This window comes from Hypomesus transpacificus, chromosome 2, assembly GCF_021917145.1.
Source record: "Hypomesus transpacificus isolate Combined female chromosome 2, fHypTra1, whole genome shotgun sequence".
NCBI classification, from domain to species: domain Eukaryota; kingdom Metazoa; phylum Chordata; class Actinopteri; order Osmeriformes; family Osmeridae; genus Hypomesus; species Hypomesus transpacificus.
The window spans coordinates 16,250,701-16,271,565 of record NC_061061.1 but is presented as its reverse complement, the minus strand read 5'-3'; the positions used below and the strand labels follow the sequence as shown (position 1 = coordinate 16,271,565).

The following is a 20,865-nucleotide window of genomic DNA, read 5'->3' as shown; positions in this document are numbered from 1 at the left end:
TATTTTTCAAAGCCCATAAATAGCCTGCATGTTGATATGTTGAACATGTTGGAAGCCGTTGACAGTGTGCCTCGATGGTGGTCTCAAGAAACCCAAGGTATAACGTTTGAAAAGAAGGGTGGAATATCTGCAATATTGTTTTAATATACATAATTTATAACATATAAAACATGTACATCTAAATTAAATGTAAATAAATAGGTTGAACGAAGATCTGAGCTGACCGGCTGCCTTTATGGTTGTGGGCGTGGCGGTCTTTCAAGGTATAACTACAGATCAGTTGAGGCGCCTTGCGCAAACAGAGTGGGCGAAGATGGCGTCGGGAAAGAAATCAGGGAACGGTAGCCTCGAAAAAGGTGTAAATGGCAGACGCTCATCTAAACACAAAGAGGTTCCGATAGGTGAGAAATCAACATCTGTTGGAATGTAGACCTTAATTTTTGTTTGTAAATTGTGATCAAATCTATACATCCCCGGACAGTCACCGCTAAAAGGTTAGCAAGCTAGTCTAGTCTAACTATGGCACTAGCTAGCCAATGTTAGCTGCACCTAGATTGAGAAAGATTTAAGCCGCTCTGTGTCTACTGTAGTGCATTCCATAAGTCTCTTGCAAAAAACAGTTACTCGTGTAACTGTAAGCTACAGTAATCATGTATCTGACATGTCGGTTTTCTCACTGTCAGACGGTGTCTTTGATTTGAATGCTAGCCCTAAGCCTAACTATAAAATGTCGACTCCTAAGTTTCTTTTAGTAAACAGTAATGAAAGCACGCCACATACATAACCAACATGTGACATATAGATGGTTCTTTGTTGCAGAATCGATTGAATCGACTTATAGATAACATATCCTACTTAAAGAGTCGACTTTTAAAGTACTTGGACAGTGAGAACGTAAAAGCATACGTCTAGAGATGCTTACGTTCTCACTGTCCGAATAACGTACCAGAGCAATACTGTCTGGGAAATTAAACCGTTTGGGGAAGAAGGCCGGTGAGGAATTTACTGCCGTTCCTTAGTACCTTCCTTTTGTTAGAAAGATCAAAGAGAAGGCATCTTGACTAACTAACCTGTGTGTCACATCAGCATCTATTCGGTGAGCCGGTAGAGAGCGACAGTGGCGAGCGCGCATTCGCTAGGAGGAAGCGACTTAATTTGACACATGGATTGGCTCTGAAAAAGAACATGCTTGAGGGGGACGTCATGAATATGTCCTTGTAATTCACACAGACTCACTGTAGCCGCGACTATTTTAGCCAGGCGGACGCACTGAGTGACTTAGTTGCTTTAATTGGGAAATTGCGATGGCTTACCAACATCTTGAACAATGCGCCTTCAACCACTCTCTCTCTAAGACAACCAATATCGCAGAAACAGTAGCCCAACTGTTTCTTTAATAGCAGGACAGCATTAGCCTATCTTGTCAAAACCAAATAGAGAAGACAATGCGTGCACAGTTAACCGTTGTGTGCGGATGACAGGAAAGTCAATTTGACAAGTCGGCTAAACATGCAGCAGCTTCTTGTCTTGTACTCAGCATCTCATCCTCCATATTATGCTTTTGGCCTACATTCATGTAAAATCAGTTATGACTTGTATCTTTATGTTAAAGGGGGCCTTGTTGTGTGTCCAGGAAGTGTTCATTGTTACTGGCTTCCTGTTGTTACGGTTGGCCTTTGTCGAAACGTGTCTGGGACAAGGGTCACGTTTTCCGACCCCCCCCCCCCCCCATCCCCAACCTTACCATCCTGGAGGTAGAATGGAGTCTATTCTCATAACTGCTATGGATAGTGCTCACCTCCATGGTAAGAGAGCAGCATCAGGGCACGGTGATCTCAAAGGAGCACATTAGGCTAGCTTAGCATCTGCTTTCATGATTTAGCTCCACTCCGAAAACTTTTAGCCAGGCTGTTTTGGATTTCATTTAACCGTCTGTCTACAAGAAGACTCCTTGCGGCTAGGGCCCGAGCCCGAAGGCTTACCAGATACTTTTCACTAATATTTGAACACATTCTGAATCCACTCGAATTGCCTAACTTTAAAGTCAAGGCAAGCCTTATCTCAAGGCGACTGATACCGATGAAACTTATTTTGCAAAAAAAAAAAAACAGGGTTGTCGAATGGGACGTTTAATATATCAAGGCTCCCAGGAGAGAATTAATTTTGTACACTTTGCACCTGGGCAGGGCAGGATGAGTGAATTTGCATAAATACAGATAAGGTCAAGCTTATCAATTCGGAGGCTTAAGTAGCAGTTAACTGTCCTTTCTTTATCTGTCATTCTTTTCCTACTCACTCGCTCTCTGTCACTTCTTGTCTCTCTCCCAACAGTCTAACCACATATACCGTTACATATCAAGGATGCCAGCCAGTTTAAACAAGGACAGGGTACAAGACTCGTAAACCACGTAAACAAACAACCCCTTCTGCTTTTTCCCCGGCACTCCGTCAGAGCCAAGCGCTCATCTCTCCCTCATTCCCCAGGAGGACTTGCTGCCACCCACCACTGCATTCCAGCCCACTGTTTGGAAAACACTGTGTTCAATATTTGAGATCTGGCACCATCACTGGCTTAGAAACCCCCAGAGTGAAGCGGATCACCAGCCCCAAGACGGGGGCATTACTCAACCTCTTGGCTAGTGGCTAGCACAGCCCAGCTCACTAAGAATGAGATCCTCATATGAATGTTCAAAGGTCCAGTATTATCCTGCTGTTTTAAGACATGAGCGCACATGTTTAGTCCGTGTGTGTGTGTGTGTGTGTGTGTGTGTGTGTGTGTTGGTCGGTGTGTAAGTGAGTTCTCACACTTGTGACTGTAGAGATTCGTAACATTCCCTCACTCATGTTCTCTGTAACATTCCTTCTCAAGGTGATTTCAGAGCGACACAAGGTCACACTGGTAGACACAGGTTATGGACACACCTGGTGTTGGTGCGTCCTGTATGGGAATTGCCAAGTAGACTTCAGATCGCCGGGAGTTGCAGGTTGAACAGCTAATAACAATCAAGGTTATTATGGAGGGTGTTGTTTTGGTACCGGTTGTTTTGGATGGACAAATACACACACACACACTCATACACACACACTCATAGACCTTTGCCCTCCTGTGTGTGTGTGTCTGTGTGTTCATCAAACTGGGTGAAGAGTCGTTGGATTTGGAGCGATGTCCTCAGAGCTGTGGGACTGCTGGTATGTGTCTGAGGACACCATGCCCTTTAAATAGAAGTGAGGCACTGAGAGAAAAGAGGAAATCATCTGAGTAGGATTGAGTCTGACAGGCTGACAGAAACCAAAACAGACCGGGGGTGAAACCGTCACCAACCGAAGGAGGCGAGGATCCAATCACGATACCCCATATCTCCTCTCCCCTTCCCCTCCCTCCCTCCGTCCCTCTCTCTCTCTCTCTCTCTCTCTCTCTCTCTCTCTCTCCCTGCTCTCGTTGCCGTTGTTGGAGAGAGGAATCAGTCAAGGACAGAGGCATGAGCGTGGACACGGGTAACTCTATTTTTACTCATTATGGCTTTTGAACAGTTGTTCTACAGCATGCATGCCTCACGAAGCTCTTTCAGCCTGCTAGTCCTCACACACCAGCGTGCACATAGTATTTGTAGGCAACTCTCTCTCTCTCACTCTCTGTCTCTTTCTCTGTCTCTGTCTCTGTCTCTCTCTCTCTCTCTCTCTCTCTCTCTCTCTCTGTCTGTCTGTCTGTCTGTCTGTCTGTCTGTCTGTCTGTCTGTCTGTCTGTCTGTCTGTCTGTCTGTCTGTCTGTCTGTCTGTCTGTCTGTCTGTCTGTCTCTCTCTGTTTCTCTCTGTCTGTCTCTCTCTCTCACACACACACATCGTTGCTCCGGCAGGATACATTATAAGCCTGTTATGCCGCTGGTGGTAGTTGTTGTGCATGATTTATAGATGTCCTGTTTTCATTTATCTTTAATGTCGGGGGACCAGGTGTCTGTGTCTACAACCTGCTGCTACATGCCGTTACCAAGCTTCTGCCCAACAGGGAACAGAAAATCATCCTTACCGACAGTTAGGAACACCGAAACATGGGCTCGTTTTGTTTTGCTTAATGTCCTTTTCAACCTGCCATGACACACAAACACAGAGCAGGATGGGAATGTGTCAGGTGAAAAATGCCTGGGTGGTGTTGATGCCTGGGTGGTGTTGATGCCTGGGTGGTGTTGATGCCTGGGTGGTGTTGATGCCTGGGTGGTGTTGATGCCTGGGTGGTGTTGATGCCTGGGTGGTGTTGATGCCTGGCCCAGAGAAGCCCTGGGGAAATAGGTGGTTTTATTCAACATTAGTAGGCTAGTCCATGGTTAAACAACCAATAAGCCGAGCTGCAATTAGGTAGTTGTCCGTTAAAATAACCGTGCTTGGTTCATTCTGCCCACAGAGGCTGACAAAATGGCATGTCATTTAGAATGAAAGTAGGCAATGTCTAGTCTGGTTTTACTATCTGTCCAAGTTAACTATACTGAAAGTACAAAACGTGGCATGGTTTTAGTGACTGTTCAGAAGGTCACACCTGTGGCTTATTGTGAGTTTGCCGTCCTTAATCTACCAACAGAGTTGTGCTCCTAGTCTATGCTCATTGGGCTATGCCAGGTTATGTTAACCTGTTTCCCAAGCCTGGCCTTGTTTGTTCCGCTTCATTGCACTACAATAGTGCAGTTATTTCCTCTAAATATGTCCTTTTTGTGGACAGTGTGCGGTCAGTGTTGATGCAATGGTTTTGCTGACTAAATCCCTTTCATGTCCCTGACGCTCTCTCTCTCGCGTACACTATCATTAGTCCACCCGCTCACGGCTAAGAGCAACTTAACAGCAAGTGAATGCATGCTGTGAGTTTTGTTAGGTCATCCTTTGTATTTTATTTTGGTCGTGGCATGAGTTTCTGTCTCTGTCAACATGTCAGAGTTTGTCTCTCAGAGTGAATAAAATGGGTTTGGAATCGCTGTCACATTCACTTAGCTCTCCTTCGTGTTTTCTCTCTTTCTCCATCTTTCTCTCTCTCTCTCCCTCCCTCTGTCTCTCTGTCTGTCTCTCTCTCTGTCTCTCTCTCTCCCTCCCTCCCTCTGTTTCTCTCCCTCCATCTCTCTCCCTCTCTCTCTTTTGCTCTCCCTTTCCCAGCCCTATCTGTCAGGGGGCTTGAGGCCTACACACCCAGACAAGTCATTACCAGAAACGTGGGCGATAATGAACCTGCTATTTTGACCAGTAGGTAGTACATAATTGCCTGTGATGGGGAAGATTAGCGATGCTGAAGTTGGGCCTACTGCGCCATCTATAGGATTCCCCCTGGACCTGCTTGTTTAGCTTGGGGACCTAACCAACACCAGACCCTGGATGCGTGACAGAGGAAACGAGAGAGAAAAGATGACATACAGGAAGAGGTGTATGAAGGGCTGGCTGTTGTCTTTCCACAAAGTAGGCAATAACTAGAATTTGAGGGAGGGGGGGTGTTGAAGAGGGGTGTCGTTTGGTAAGATGTAGCACGTTCAAGCCAAATGGGTGAGAGAGTGAAGGGGGGGGGGGGTAGTGGTTTAGCAATCATGAGACCAGTTTCGCCAAGAAAAAATAATTAGCCTCTCAGCCGCATCGCCATGCATGACAGTAGACTCGACAGTGAGTAAGCAGAAAATCTTGTTGGCCATTCGATTCAGTATGAACAATACTGTTAATTTGATTCGATTTTGGTCAGCATCCAGCACCAAAGTTTAAAACATATCCAGCACAAGCAGCTGATGTTCTTAGAAGCAAAACATTGCCAACTGGGACGGTGCCTAACCCTGCAGCTACAGACAAGAGCTGAACAAATAAATACATTGAGAACATTGAACGAGAGAGCTGCCTTCACATGATGACAAGATGTTGGTCCCCACAGCCGACTGACACTTCCGTGTTGACTGACTGACTGACTTTCTGACTGACCGGGTGAATGATGGACTTGGTTACAAATTCAGGAGCAGCCGAGCTATGCCACACACACACACACACACACACATACACACACACACACACACACACACACCATCTCTTGTCTAACTCTGCCATCAAACTATCTGGCTTCATTCACTGTTCTACATCATTTCTTGGCCTCCCTCCCTCACTTGGGGAGTGGAGTGTCATCTCTCTCAGCGTCTCTGTGACCCTATCCAGTAAGCACCAGAGAGCCCCTCTCAGCGTCTCTGTCCCCCTATCCAGTAAGCACCAGAGAGCCCCTGCCAGCTGTCCGTCTGCCCTCAGAGGGAGCCCTGGGCTCAGGTGGCCCAGCGGAACTCGAGAGCGGGGCCTGCTCTGAGCTCCCCAGTGTGTGTTCGGACATCCTTCCTCCCACTTGTCTGTGGGGCAGCGTGGGGCCCTGTGGGGCAGCGTGGGGCCCTGTGGGGCAGCGTGGGGCCCTGTGGGGCAGAGTGGGGCCCCGTGGGGCAGCGTGGGGCCCCGTGGGGCCCTGTGGGGCAGCGTGGGGCCGCGTGTTTGTCTGAACGTGTCTCCTGTGTGTCATGCCCATTCGCGAGTAAGAGTGTGTGTGTCTGTCTCGTCTTGTCGTTTAATTGTAACTTGGCACTTATTTGCTTTTCACAATTTATGCTTCATGTTTTGGCCGCCCGCAATGTTTTTGGGGCTATGTCGTTGTTTATGATCATTGACCTGTGCACTTTTTGTAAAGCTCTCTCTTGTAAGTCGCTTTGGATAAAAGCGTCTGCTAAATGTAAGTGTGTGTGTGTTCCTCATTTCCAAGTAAAAGTGTGTGTGTGTGTGTTCTCCGCCGCCACTCGCGTTGCATCTCATGTGAGGCTTCGCCTTTTGAGCTTGGTCTCAGATCATTTCGTTCAGCGCTTGCTCAGCACACGCTCCCCGTCAATGAGCTCCTGTGAGCTGAGCTGCAGGGGATTAGAGGCTGAAGGGTGGAGGCAGCACGAGGCAGCACGAGCTCCAGCCCTCTGCACACCCCTTGCATGCTGATGGCCAAACCCATGTGTTCCACTTCTCTCTCTCTCTCTCTCTCTCTCTCTCTCTCTGTCTCTCTGTCTCTGACTCTGTCTCTGTCTCTGTGTCTCTCCCTCCCCCTCTCCCTCCAATGCTGTAACATTCTCCCCCCCCTCTCCTCCCCTCCAGTGATGGACACCAAGGCGGTGTTTGCGGCGCTGTACAGCGTGTGCGAGGAGAACGCCTCCTTCTTCTCCGGCGGCCCCAAGGGCCCCCAGGGAGAGGCGGCGCGGCGGCTGGTGGATGCCACCACGCTCATCCAGGAGCACGCCCGCAGCCTGGAGCCCGTCGTCTCCGGGTTCGCCTCCATCTACCACCACTTCGACTTCGACCCTCACATACCTGCTAACGGGTACCGCTCACTTGTCAAGGTAGGGGACGGGTGTGTGTGCACGGCCACATGATCCATCTGTGGGTCTACATTAGGGAGAAGCTCACCATCAGTTATTTACACGGGGATATCAATTTTTTCTTATTCCCATGGCGTCTCATTAAATTGATTTTGTGTCAGGATGATCAGTATGTCAGCCCACCATTATCTCCCTGTACTCTGCCCCCCCCCCCCCCCCCCCCCCCCCGTTGAGGGAATTGAACATTCCCTCCCATTTCTCTGTCGGATAAACCTTCACGTTCTCCCCCTCTCCATTCTATTCTTAACTTCATTATTAAATTGGTCTCTCTCGTTCCCCTCCATCCTCTCAACGTTTTTACCTCCCCCCCTCCCCCCCCCCTGCCCAGGTGGTCAAGTGCTGCATTCTCCACATCATCCAGAAGGGGCGCTACATCACCGCCAACCGGCGCAGTATCTTCTTCCGGGCGGCGCACAACGCGGGCGAGATGGAGGCGTACTGCAGCGCCCTGTGCCAGCTGCGGGCCCTGCTCTACCTGGCCCAGCGGCTGCTGCACGACAACAGCCACGGCAACCTGTTCTTCCAGGAGGAGAGTGGACTGAGCCAGAGCTTCGTGCGGGAGTACGCCTCCATGCACAAGGGCTGCTTCTACGGCCGATGCATCGGCTTCCAGGTGCGTGCGTGTGTGGAGCTGCAGGTGTGTGTGTGTGTGTGTGTGCGGAGCTGCAGGTGTGCGTTTGTGGAAAGGGGTTGACCGGGGTTGCCCCCCACCCAACCTGTAAGTTGGAACAGAGAGAGATAGAGAGAAGGGGATTAATCCAGAGCTTATATATAGAGCATATGAGTTGCTTCTCAGGTGATTACCAAGGCTTAGAGGAGGGAGAAGAGGGAGGAGAGAGGGATTATCTGGAGGTGGGGGAGCGGTTGTTGTTGTCTAAGGTTGTTGATAGTGAAGCATTGTGGATTCCTCTGGCCTGGGTCCGTGTTCAGACCAGTCCTGTTCAGACTATTCCTGATCAGACCGGGCCGTGCCGGGAGGGGTCACAAGACAAACCCTCTTACTGTGTGCTTCACCATCCTCTACCTGGGTTCCTGACTGTCTGCCCCCCCCCTCTATCCCTGTCTCTCTCTCTCTATCCCTGTCTCTATCTATCTCTCTCGATCCCTGTCTCTCTCCCTGTCTCTCTCTCTATCCCTCTCTCTCTATCCCTCTCTCGCTCTAGTTCACCCCTGCAATCCGCCCCTGCCTGCAGACCATCGCCATTGGCCTGGTGGCCTTCGGAGAGAACTACAAACGCCACCAGTCTGGAATAGGTTTGTTATTTCCCCCCCCCCCCCCCCCTCACACACACACACACACACACACACACCCCTGTCTGCACCCTTACTCATGATGCCAAACGGAGGCCTTAACTCAACAACAACTGACGTGTTGGTGTCCCCCCCCCCCATTCTTACTGCAAACATGCGGGTACATCCGGTATTTTGTGTGCATTTTCATGCCTAAAGCGCATGCCTGGCAAACGCATTTCATGTACCCGTCGACATGCACACCTCGTCACCCTCACCCTGTGTCTTGTGCTCTCTGCTGCGCCCCAGTGGACTCTGGAGTCGTTGCACCGTACGGTGAGTGAGCTTGGCCGCCCCCGTCACTCTCGTTTGCAGTGGACTTACTGTCAGGAAGTGGGAGAGACCCTCTTCCCCCTCCCCAGCCCCCCCTCTCCCCCCCACTGCTGTCTCCCTCCGCCTCATGTCCTCAGAGCTGGGGGGCGATGACAAGGCTCCTGTTTGGCACCAACCTTGGAGGAAACTTCTGAAGAGCTGGCGGGTGACACATACTGTCCTCCTAGTGATGTGCAGTGAATGGCTGATTGTGGCCGTAGAGCGAGGTGGGGGGGGGGGGGGGGGAGAGTGGGTGAAAGAGAGACGGAGAGAAGAGCTCATTTTCCCCTCAGTGGTTGGAGGTCCCCCTGCTTTCCTAGCTATAGGAGTTGTTCAGTGTCCGCGCTTGTCTGTATCTATCTACTCACTGCCATTCCTCTCCCCCCTCTCCTCCCCTCCCTCCTTTATGTTGCTGTCTCAGTGAGTTCATGTTTCTCTTGTTGCGATTTTGATGTTTCAGCATCCAGTCACTCGCTCATCTTTATCCCTCTCTCTCTCTATCCTCCGCCTTTTGTCTCTATCTTTGTTCTTTCCCTTTTCCCTCACCTCCCCCTTTCTTCCCTCTATCTCTATCTCTATCTCTATCTCTATCTCTATCTCTATCTCTATCTCTATCTCTATCTCTATCTCTATCTCCATCCTCCTTCCCTCCTCTATGACACTCAATTCTTGTCCATCCATGTTTTTTTTTTTCTGTCCTCATTTGCTACTTTACATCTCTTCGGTCATCTCTCCATTCCCTGTCCCCCCTCTCCTCCACACCCCCCTCTCCTCCACACCCCCCTCTCCTCTACACCCCCCTCTCCTCCACACACCCCTCTCCTCCACTCCCCCTCTCCTCCACACATCCCCCTCTCCTCCTCATTTGCTGTTTTCCTCCCCCCCCCCCCCCCCCCCCCCCCCTCAGGCGTGGCAGCCGGCTCCTTCTTCACCTCAGGTAAATACGCCATCGACCCGGAGCTGCGAGGGGCGGAGTTTGAACGCATCACTCAGAACCTAGACATCAGCTTCTGGAAGGCCTTCTGGAACATCACGGAGACTGAGGTGCTGTCGGTGAGTCCGGAGGGTTCCGCTCTAGAGCCGGACCACCACCTGTTTGCGAATCATTATTTATATATATTTTTTATTTATTATATCTATATATTAGTGCTGTCAGTTTAACGCGTTATTAACGGCGTTAACGCAAACCCAAATTAACGGCGTCAATTTTTTTATCGCGCGATTAACGCTCTTTTTGGCCTAGCAAACTTTGTAGTTTTTTTCACATGCTGTTGCAACAATTACCGACGTTAGAAAGACTACACCACCACACCGGATCTAGCTAGACCGGAAATAAAACAACAGGCACGCCACACACACACTTGTTTGGCTTGCGAGCCGGCTAAAGAGTAGTAGCAGAGCCCGTTTACGGATATTAGACATTCTCTGGTAGTAGGCTAACGTTACGTTTTGAGTGGATGGCGAGCGCGAGACGCCGAAATGGATGCCAATAAGATTCTGAATGGAAAGTTTACTTTTAAAAAGTTGCCAAATGGTTCCATTGACAAGACCAAAGTGATCTGTGTGTTTTGTCGTTGTAAACTGAGTTATCATCGTAGCACGTCCAGTCTGAAATACCACTTGATGGCCAAGCACACAGCTGATGCGATTCATGCGAATTCTCCGCCCCCTCGTCAAAGCCAGGCGATTGCAATGTTGTTTTCAATAAAAAAATATTTGCACGAAGCAATCCGAACCACTTTTCCATGTTGATAAGAGCTTTAAAATTGAAAAAAGAATGGGACAAAAAGAAATCAAGGGACATTTAGAATAGATAAAAATGTGCGATTAATTGATTAATCGCGAGTTAACTACGACATTAATGCGATTAATCGCGATTAAATATTTTAATCGTTTGACAGCACTACTATATATACACACATTACCACTCAAAGGTTTGGACACATGGAATGGGAAAATGTGTCCAAACTTTTGACTGGTACTGTATAAATATATATATTTTTTGTAACAGTTTTTATATCTGCAAGTCTGGAAAACTAATACTGTGTGGAATGATTTGTCCTTTTCCTTCAAACTACTTCCTGTTTTCCACCCCCCTTCCCCTCCCCCCTTCAGAGTCTGGCCAGTATGACATCCACACAGGTGAAGGTGAACCGCGCCCTCTCCGTGCCCCCCGTGCCCTTTGACCTGCCCCTGGTGGCAGAGCCCACAGCCAGCGTCACCATAGCGGCGCCTTCAGCCCACACTGGGCCGGCCCCCGTCCAGATGAGACTCATCTCCCACGAGCTGAGAGAAGGACAGGTACGCTACATCCCTGCTTCTGCTGCTGGGTTAGCACACACACACACACCAGTACACACACACAGACACACACCAGTACACACACGCATCAGTACACACACACATTCTCTCTAATATGTGTATCTTTGCCTGACAGCAATTAAACACTGCCTTCTCTCATCCGCTGGTGTTAATCCCAGTTAATCCCTCTCGCGCTCTTGCTCTCCCTCTCTCTCCCTCGCTCTCCTTGTTTTGGTTCAGTCTCGCTCTCTCTTTCTCTCTCTCTTTGTCAAGTCAATAGACATTACACCACAACAGGTGGATCGCTGGCAGTTTTGACTCCCAATAAATATATTTTCAAAGTCAGTGTTTCTGTCTGTCTCTCTGTCTCCGTTTCTGTCTCTGTCCCTCCACAGGACAGTGAGAAGCTGCTGTCCATGTGCCGCAGCGAGGGGGGGTCCATCTCCTTGTCCCTGGGCATGAAGGCCAAGCGGAGCCCCCCCGCTCCCTGGCTGCTGGTGCACTACCACGGGGGAGGCTTCGTAGCCCAGACCTCCAAGTCCCACGAGGTGAGTCTTCATCCCTCCTCATCATTCATCCATCCATCGTCCATCCATCATCAACATCATCCATCCATCATCCTTTTCTTGTTTGTGTGAACTTGCATGGCGAATAAAGCTCATTCTGATTCTGATCCATCATCCATCCTCAAGGCTACTGCACCGCTACACTGTTCTCTCTGTCTCTGTCTCTCTGTGTGTGTGTGTTTTGATCTCAGTTTTGCTGTGTCACACACGTTCACACACCTCCCAAGAAGTGTGTCTCTGGAGGTACACCACCACGCCTCTCCTTCTCCTCCTCTAACCTCCACGTTCCTCTCGACCAATCACGTCCGCCCGTCCCGTCCCCCGTCTTAACGACCCTTGTCTTTAACCTATTAAATCGGAGCTGGTGTAATGAACCCGTCAAGGACTCGGTCGTCAGAGTGACTCTTGTTGTCATGCTGGGGGGGTTGCTGCGGCGAGCGTTTAGCAGTCGATAGCATCCTGCTAATAAGCTAGGCTAATTGGTGCCTAATTACCACTGGAGCAGTTTGGAGACTGGCTTCTCTGTCCCTGGTTGTTAAGCCGACACACCTTCTCACATCCTGCTTCACCTTGTTCCTGTCTGTTGCTGTCCTCCCTCTTTCCTCCCTCGCCGTCTCCCCCAACACTCCCTCTTTGTCCCTTGCAGTCTCGGTGTCTGTTTATTTATATTTCTCTGCTGACTGTTCTCTGTCCCGGGAGCTCCCCAAACACACACGGCTATGTGTCTCTCTCTCGCTCTCTCGCTCTCTCGCTCTCTCGCTCTCTCGCTCGCTCTCTCGCTCGCTCTCTCGCTCTCTCGCTCTCTCTCTCGCTCGCTCTCACTCGCTCTCTCTCGCTCTCTCGCTCGCTCTCTCTCTCTGTCTGTGTCTCTGTCTCTCTCTGTCTCTGTCTCTGTCTCTGTCTCTCTCTCTCTGTCTCTCTCTCTCTGTCTCTCGGAGATGGATGATGTCAACAAGGCCTGAGGCCTAGGTTAGTGTTCCTCCTTTCAGCCCCCCATTGATCCAGACCCATAGTAATGGATGGGCCAGAACTTAATCACTGTCTCTCTCTCTCACACACACACACACACACACACACACGCACACACTTGCTGTGTGAAAGAGAGCGATATGACACTGTGTTACTCGCCCAGACAGCCAGATGAACTGCAGTAGCTGTCTGCAGATGAGTGAGACTACAACTCCCATCAACCCCTGACATGTAGGTCATCTGAGGGGTTATGAATCAGAGCTGGAGTCAGTCTGGGCCAAGGCCAGAACACGTAGACACACACGCACAGACACACATGCGCACACACACACACCTACACTCCTCTCCCTTGTCAGTTGGTGGTGCCAGCCCTGGGCTTTGCCTATGGCAATGATACGTAACAACGCGAGAATGACAGTTGTGTGTGGGAGAGCATTGTGGAGCTCCGAGTTGACGCATCGAATCACTCCCAAGGACCTCACCTCTTGTCCTGCTCTGATTGTGTGTTTGTGTTCTTGCGAGGAGATGGTGGTGATGATTTTGATTGTGATGATGTCGATGGTCATACAGATGGTGATGGTGAATATAAGAACAGTAACCATGATTCATTTGTATTTATTTTCATCCCTGGTCTATCTCCTCCTCCCTTCTGCCCTGCCTCTCCACCCCTCAGCCCTACCTGAAGAGCTGGTCCCAGGACCTGGGCTGCCCCATCCTGTCTGTGGACTACTCCCTGGCCCCTGAAGCCCCCTTCCCAAGGGCCCTGGAGGAATGCTTTTATGCCTACTGCTGGGCTCTCAAGAACCACCACCTCCTGGGTGAGTCTCTCTCACACACACACATACACACACACACAAGCACACGCAAGCTTGAGTTTGTGGAACATTCTGGAACTTGAGCAGGAACACCAGGGGGTCAGGGATGCGAAACGAGACGTGAAACCAACCATTTGACATTCCCCGACTCTGATTGAAATATGTTTTCCCATATTGATGGAAATGATTGGTTGGTTTCATACGAAGTGTCCGTCACAGCGACCTTCCTTGCACGGCACGGGAGGGAGGGAGGGAGGGGTGACGGGCACCATCTGTGCGTTAACAGTTTGGTGACTGCAGTGAGTCAGCAAGCGCGTCGTTATCTGGTAGATCTGTCCTGGACGTCCATTTTCTAGACGGCTTTCCTCCCCTCTCTTTCCTTCCTCTCTTCATTTCTCCCTCCGTGTCTCCATTTCTCTCTTTCTCTCTCTCTCTCCTCTATCCCTCCCCCTCTCCCTCTGTTGCCTTCACTTATTTCAGTTCTAACAATGCAAACAGGAGTAACCTGTTTTGATTGTGGTACCAAATTGCATCATCCATTATTAATGGCACTACAGCCCGCTGGATCTGACTGGCTTAATGAGTGCCACTTTGTATCTCTCACTTGTCATTTTTCCAATTTATTTACCAAGCAAAATACACAAGTAGCCTCTCTTTATTCAGTATGCATCCCGTCTCTCCCTCTGAGAGGAGGGTGACAGAAGAAGATGCACAATACGCATGTCGCTTTGGATAAAAGGTTCTGCTAAATGCGGACATGTACATTTAAGTGTAGCTAGCCTCCAGCTCTTTCCTGTTTAATTTTCTGTCTCTCTTTTTCCCTCTCTCACACGCTTTCCATCACTCTTTTTCTCTCTCTCTCACACTTTCTCTCTGTCTTTTTCTGTCTCTCTCTCTGTCTCACCCCCCTTCTCCTTCACTCTTCACCGTTCCCCAACAGTGCCCTTCTTTTGACTCTGTCTCTAACTCCTCCCTCCCCCCGCAGGCTGGACCGGGGAGAGGGTGTGCCTGGCGGGCGACAGCGCCGGGGGCAACCTGTGCCTGACCACCTCCATGCGCGTGGCGGCGCACGGCGTCCGCATGCCGGACGGCATCATGGCGGCCTACCCCGCCACCCTGCTCACGGCCTACGCCTCGCCCTCCCGCCTGCTCACCCTCATGGACCCCCTGCTGCCCCTCAGCGTGCTCTCCAGGTGCCTCAGCGCCTACGCAGGTGTGTGTGTGTGTGTCTACCTGTTAGATTAGGAAAGGATCTGGATTGCAGTCTAGTGTGTGTCGTTGTCCCCCTTTTGATCCTTCTTTCTCTCTCTCCTATTTTGTTCCTCTCCTCCGTGATCCCCCCCCCCCCTCCCCCCAGGTGTGGATGCCCAGGCGGAGAAGCAGGTGGAGAAGGTGAGCACCATGACCCTGGTGAGGAGGGACACGGCGCTGCTGCTCCGAGACTTCAGACAAGGAGCCTCCAACTGGTTCCAGGCCCTGCTGGACCCAAACAGAGCCCCCTCCGCCGCCACAGGTACACACCTCCCAGAGAGAGAGACGGTGTGTGTGTGTGTGTGTCGATCTCCATGAATGAGCTGGAAAAGCGATCCCCTGTTGACCCTGATGATTATGACGGTCCTCCTCCCGTTCAGACGCGGTGAGGAAGAGCGTGTCCGAGGCCACGATTGGCTCCCCCCACGCCGACCCCCCGGTGCCCCCGGAGCCGGCAGAGTCCTCCAGGAGGGAGTCTCTGAAGAGCCACACCTGCCAGGACCTCCAGGCCGCCGCCCACAGCCCCGCCTCTCCTGCTGCCTGCTGTGCACCTCTGCTGTCCGAGTGCACGGTAACCCTCGCCCCTGCTGCCCCACCGGAGACACCCCTACACACACACGCACACACTTGCCAGCACGAACATCCTAATGATCCATCGTCCATTTCGGCCTCATTAAATCCAATCCTACATGCCGTTGTTCATCCCCCCTCCTCTCCCACCCCTCTCCCTCTCCTCTTCCCCCCTCCTCTCCCACCCCTCTCCTCTCCTCTCCACCTCCCCCTGCCCCCTCCCCAGCCCGATGACGTGAGCTTCTTCCTGTCCAAGGACGAGGACGCCTCCCTGTCCAGCGCCCTGTCCTCCGTGGCCACGCCTCCTCCGGGGGGCCGGGAGGGCGTGGCCCCGGAGCACCAGCGGGAGTTCCCCCTGGGCTTCGAGCCGCTGCGCTCGGAGCAGCTGGCCGACATGAAGATCGAGAGCACGTCCGTGTTCAAGAACCCCTACTGCTCCCCCCTGCTGGCCCCCGACAGCATGCTGAGAGGACTGCCCCCCGTGCACTTTGTGGTGGGTGGGGGTGGGGGGGGTTACCGGGGAGACAGAGGGGGCGGAGGGGAAGGAATATACCCTGTTAACTGTAGTTGAAGGAGAGGAGGAATGGAGTATTCATATTCAGAGGAGAGGGGGGGGGGGGGGGGTGTGGGGGGAAGGAGTAGGTAGACTGGAGAGGAGGATTATTTTAAAAGTCAAAGTCAGAGGGAGGATAGGAGGGGAGGGAGGGGTAGGGGAGCGAGGTAGGCGTTCCTGGTAGACTTAATTTAAGTTCCCAGCATGTTAAATGAATTTTCTCCCTCCCTCCCTCCTCCCCAGGCCTGTGCGTTGGACCCCATGCTGGACGACTCGGTGATGATGGCCAAGAGGCTCCGTAACGTGGGCCAGCCCGTGACCCTGTGTGTGGTGGACGAGCTCCCTCACGGCTTCCTCAGCCTATCACAGCTGTCCAGGGAGACGAGAGAGGCCGCCAACGTCTGCGTGGGACGAATCAGGGAGATCCTCGACGCCAAAGACACGCCCCCGCCCGCGCACCGCAAGCTGGAGCGGACCAATCGGGGTTCCGTCGCCACGGGAGACCCCGCCCCACTCTCCGCCGTGCCCGTGGAGGAGGTGGGGTTGGCTGTCGGGGGAGGGGCTAAAGTTGCTGAAGGGGAGGGGCCGGTGGGAGTGGCTACTCGTAACAAGACGGGCTCGGAAGGGATCGGGGCGTAGATGTGGTGGGGAAAATACGAAGCAGAGGACTGTCGCTGGACGTGGAGGGCGAGCGATAGAGAGAAAATACGTTAAGTCAGATTTGGCCCGAGCTTGAGTGGAAAGATAAGAGTTGAGGAAAACTGCAAGAGAGGAGAGGAAGATCCCAGTGACTGGGTGGAAGAGGGTGGGGGGGGGGGGGTGCAGCTTCAACACTCAACCACTTCTTACCACTGCACACACCCCTCCTACCAAACACACACACACACCCACACACTGACGCGCACTTACACGCACACTCGATACAGAGGTCATTTAGCAGCACTTTGAACCAAAGCTAGATTCCTTCGCACACTCCAAACACAACCACACTGCCTTCGCGGTTGTCTGTTAGTTTGACGCTTGGATATAAAGCCACACGCACACAGATCAATCTGTAGACGGCTGCCTCGTTCAGAACAGGCGTGATAGGGCTGTTCATCTAGGCTCAAAAGGCCATTTGAAGTTTCTAATCAGATAGGGAGAGACGCTGCAAAAGCCTTTTGTTGGGCTGTTACTTTGAAATGGACACTTGTCCTTAAAGAAGCTGCTTTAGATCAACCCTAATGGCTTCGTGCCATGAGGTCTATCACTCTGTCAATATGGACCACTTTAGGAAAGCTAACTCGGTTTGCACCCCAAATTGGATCCCGGTTCTAAAGCAACAAACATCCGAACGTGACTGTCAGAAGGGTTGGGTTAGCTCTTGTGGATTTTAATCCCAACCATATCTTTTATGAAAGTATGTAAGTCTTTGAAGATTTTTTTTAATTTATTTACGTCACTAGATGTACTTGTATTTTATTCATTAACAATCCATGGTGTGTGTCACTTTATCCGTTTTAAGATGTTGTTGTTAGGCTAGCGTTGCCATGGTTTTTTATGCAGTGAGGTGGCAGTTATTCAGGCATCCATGTGTCTGCACTGCTTGTGGGGTGTTTAGTAATTAAACTAGAATTAGATTAAATAATAAAAACATATCAATACATATTACTGCAAAGTGTAGTCTGGGCAAATCACATATCACATATCCCTGCCTTGCCTAGTGTAGCTTCTGGACTCCATAAGCCTTTGATTTGCAGGTTAGGGAGATTAAGCCTAACAGGCCTGTAGCTGACCCGAGTGACCATTACGACCCACCAGACCAGACTAGAAACTGGACTTGTTCAGTCCTGAACGATCTTCCTTCTGAGACGTTCACTCCTCCCATGCCAGCGTGCCGCACGTCACATGGCTACACCCTGAGCATCGTGGGACTTCCTGCTTCACAACCTACTTTTGCAGGGTTTCCCCTGTACCTCGCCCCCCCCCCCCCCCCCCCCCCCCCCCTTCCTCCCACACACCCAGTCTGTTCCCAGCATTAGAAACCAGATCCAGCGTGATGTAGAAAACAACACCCACTAAAATGTCTCGTTTACCAGATCCTGATGCCCGGGGCACAGTCGATGCCAGGCACTGAAGTCGAGGGTTCCTTGGCGCGTTAGCTATAAATGCACGTCCGCCAAGCTAGACTCTTCACGGTGTTCCATGCCAGGCCATCGGACGCTGTGATTGGTTCAGAGCGTGAGGGACTTCTATCGTGTGGAGTTCAAAAGCTATTTGAAGTGACCGGTAAATCTTCATTTCGATTGGCTGTCCTCTTTCAACTCTTTACCATAAATAGATATGTTAGAAAAACACCTAGCATCCTTCGCCTTCGTCTAGTGGATATCTGCTGTGTGATGAATTGCATTTAGCCGGAATTGGATACATTAAAAAAATCCCCGCTCTAGGGTGTTCACCAGAAAGTCTCGCTAAAGGGTTGTCATTGCCGGCTCTGTCTGCTTGGAATGCTTACGGCAGATTTTTTGCGGAGAGAGATGACACAGAGGAGAGTAGTCAGGAACAGCAAAGTCATCTCCTTTTATTCCCTCATGAAATGTTCTGGTTGTGTTTACTGGTGGCTGTTACTTCTGTTTGTGTTACCTCAGCACTTCCTGTGTGTGTGTGTGTGTGTCTGTGGTTTGTTTGTGTGTGTTACTCAGTCTGAATGTTGTTGTTGTTGCTAATTTTGCCTCTGGGAGTCCCTGTGAAGCGTAGTCCGCGTGTGTGTGTGTGTGTGTGTTAACGTGATCGTGTTAATGACTGTTGTGTGTTTCTGTGCACGTGGGTGCGTGAGCCTGTCTTTGTGGCGTGTGTTTGTGTGTGTTTGTGTTACATCGATGCTGTGGAGAAATGTGAGCTCCGAGGTGTTTGTAAGTGTGTTGCCGATAGCAAGATAGGGGCTGTTGTGTTTTCGAAGAAAAACACCAACCACTATTATAAGTCATCCAGCCCTATGAAGTTGCTTTCATGGGCTATCTGGTTCTCATGTTTGATGGATTAGCTCTGTGCCTTTCCCAGTATCGAGTACCCTCGACGCTAACTAGGCAATACTGCACTACCCTTAACTTCATGAGTCATCATCACCCCCCTGTGGCAGTGGTGGTATGTACAATAGCCCTGTTGCATCCCAACCTGTCGGGCTGTAAAAATTGCAACTGAAGACACGTTCATAGTTTCTTCCTGGTTTCCTGAGACCAATCGTGTGACCCCCTTCCCAGCTCCCCGCCTTGATAACCAGCCATGGGGGAGAGCAGGAAGTGAGGTGGATGAGAGGAGATGATGGGAAGAGAGGGAGGTCTAGTGTGGAGTCTTTAAATGTTTTCCCCGTCTCCCTCCATGTTCGTCGATGTTTCATCCATGAGTCTTTGAACGTGTGTGCGTCCTACAGAACAACTGTGCAGACGTTTTTTGTGTGCACAGATTACACGGGCCCTGGTAGGAATGGAAAATAGCTTCAGATGTACGTTTAATCATGTGATGTTGCTCGGTGTGTCGAGCTTGCGCAGCATACTTTAACCTCCTCAGAGATTAGCTTTCCTCACTAAGAACTACCTGAGACCCAAAAGGAGTGCAACGTGAAAAGCCTCTGGAAAACATATCAGCAATCAACAGAAGAAGCATAGTTAAGAGACCTGCACTGTCATAAGCACACCTATGCAAGCCGAACACACCAGCATGCTCTGTCACTGCCCTGTGTTGTCTTTTATTTCATTTTTTCTGATCTAAAAATATTATTTTACATTGTGACAGTGAGGTTTAACAGGGTTATGGCTGATGTTTATATACATGGGTGTATGAGTTTATTTCCTAATCGAGACCATTTGCGAAAATCTGATCGACATCAAATATCAGAATCATGTCACTCGACCCACCGTGGCTGTTTCAGTGTTTTGCGGGAATACATTATTCCCCCTTCGAGTGTCCCACTTAGAAAACACCTCTTGTGGGATCAAGTGCATACTAGATTAAGGCCACTAGCACAACCAAAGACTTCGCCTAGTTTTTGAAGAGTCATTTTGACCCGCTGTCCTTGCCATATTTGTGTTATATACTGCTGACGTCTGAACCAATATTAGCGTATTGTCAGCCGTGCGTCAACGCCATCAGACGGGTTCTGCACGTCTGCACTTTATAGCATATGCAGCAATGGTCATATGGAGGAGAATCATAACACCTGTATAAGCCATAGAAAGACTGGAAGCCACGCAGTTTACTTGATTTGTATGTCCATTTATCTTAAAACACCACAAGTGCAAACCTGTGAATAATAGTGAATGTATATTAAATATCCTGTATAGTTTTTATGCCTTTATTTTGCAGGATTGGCTGAATGTTGTGTCAGATACTCAAAGTATATTGGAGTATGCTATTGGAAACTATTATTTTCCCTGTTGATTTGGTATTGAAATAAAGAAATAATCCCAAAAATATCGTTTTACTGCTGTCTTTTTAAAGTATATTTTACACACATTTGTTTGTATTCATATCTTGAGTGACTGAGTTATCGAAAAAGGCTACTGTATCAAGCATTTTGTCAGAAATCGATTAAAAAATATATCCCCGTCATTCTCTGGTTAATTTCTTAGTTTATTCTTGATGTTTGATGTAGCCTATATCAATGTATTATATTCTTGAGAATCTGACGCGTTGGTTGTCTCGTGGTTTGTTAAACTTTGGTATAGCTCATCTTTTGGAGAAAAAAATGATATCACCTTTCCGAATGCGTTAGGCTATGGTAGCCCATTGAAAACTTAAGAACAGAATATTGTGTGGGACATACCTGTATTTTGCCTGTTGTCTTAAGGAAGTATGTG

The 20,865-nt window shown here is 50.0% G+C and overlaps 1 protein-coding gene across 2 annotated transcripts; it reads left to right on the top strand.

Annotated features, from left to right (window-relative positions):
• Nucleotides 1-290: 290 nt before the first annotated feature.
• Nucleotides 291-16,753, top strand: lipeb (lipase, hormone-sensitive b). Of its 2 annotated transcripts, XM_047040302.1 has the most exons (14): nucleotides 396-401; nucleotides 3,455-3,495; nucleotides 7,123-7,364; nucleotides 7,732-8,016; nucleotides 8,567-8,657; nucleotides 9,913-10,058; nucleotides 11,121-11,306; nucleotides 11,702-11,854; nucleotides 13,515-13,659; nucleotides 14,642-14,869; nucleotides 15,014-15,169; nucleotides 15,288-15,478; nucleotides 15,704-15,970; nucleotides 16,274-16,753. In XM_047040302.1, exons 2-14 carry the CDS (start codon nucleotides 3,480-3,482, stop codon nucleotides 16,667-16,669), a joined length of 2,502 nt encoding a protein of 833 aa, XP_046896258.1. In that variant the 5' UTR covers nucleotides 396-401; nucleotides 3,455-3,479; the 3' UTR covers nucleotides 16,670-16,753. The 2 variants fall into 2 exon arrangements, with proteins under 2 accessions (XP_046896249.1, XP_046896258.1); XM_047040293.1 differs by lacking the exon at nucleotides 3,455-3,495 and having other exon boundaries at nucleotides 291-401.
• Nucleotides 16,754-20,865: the final 4,112 nt, after the last annotated feature.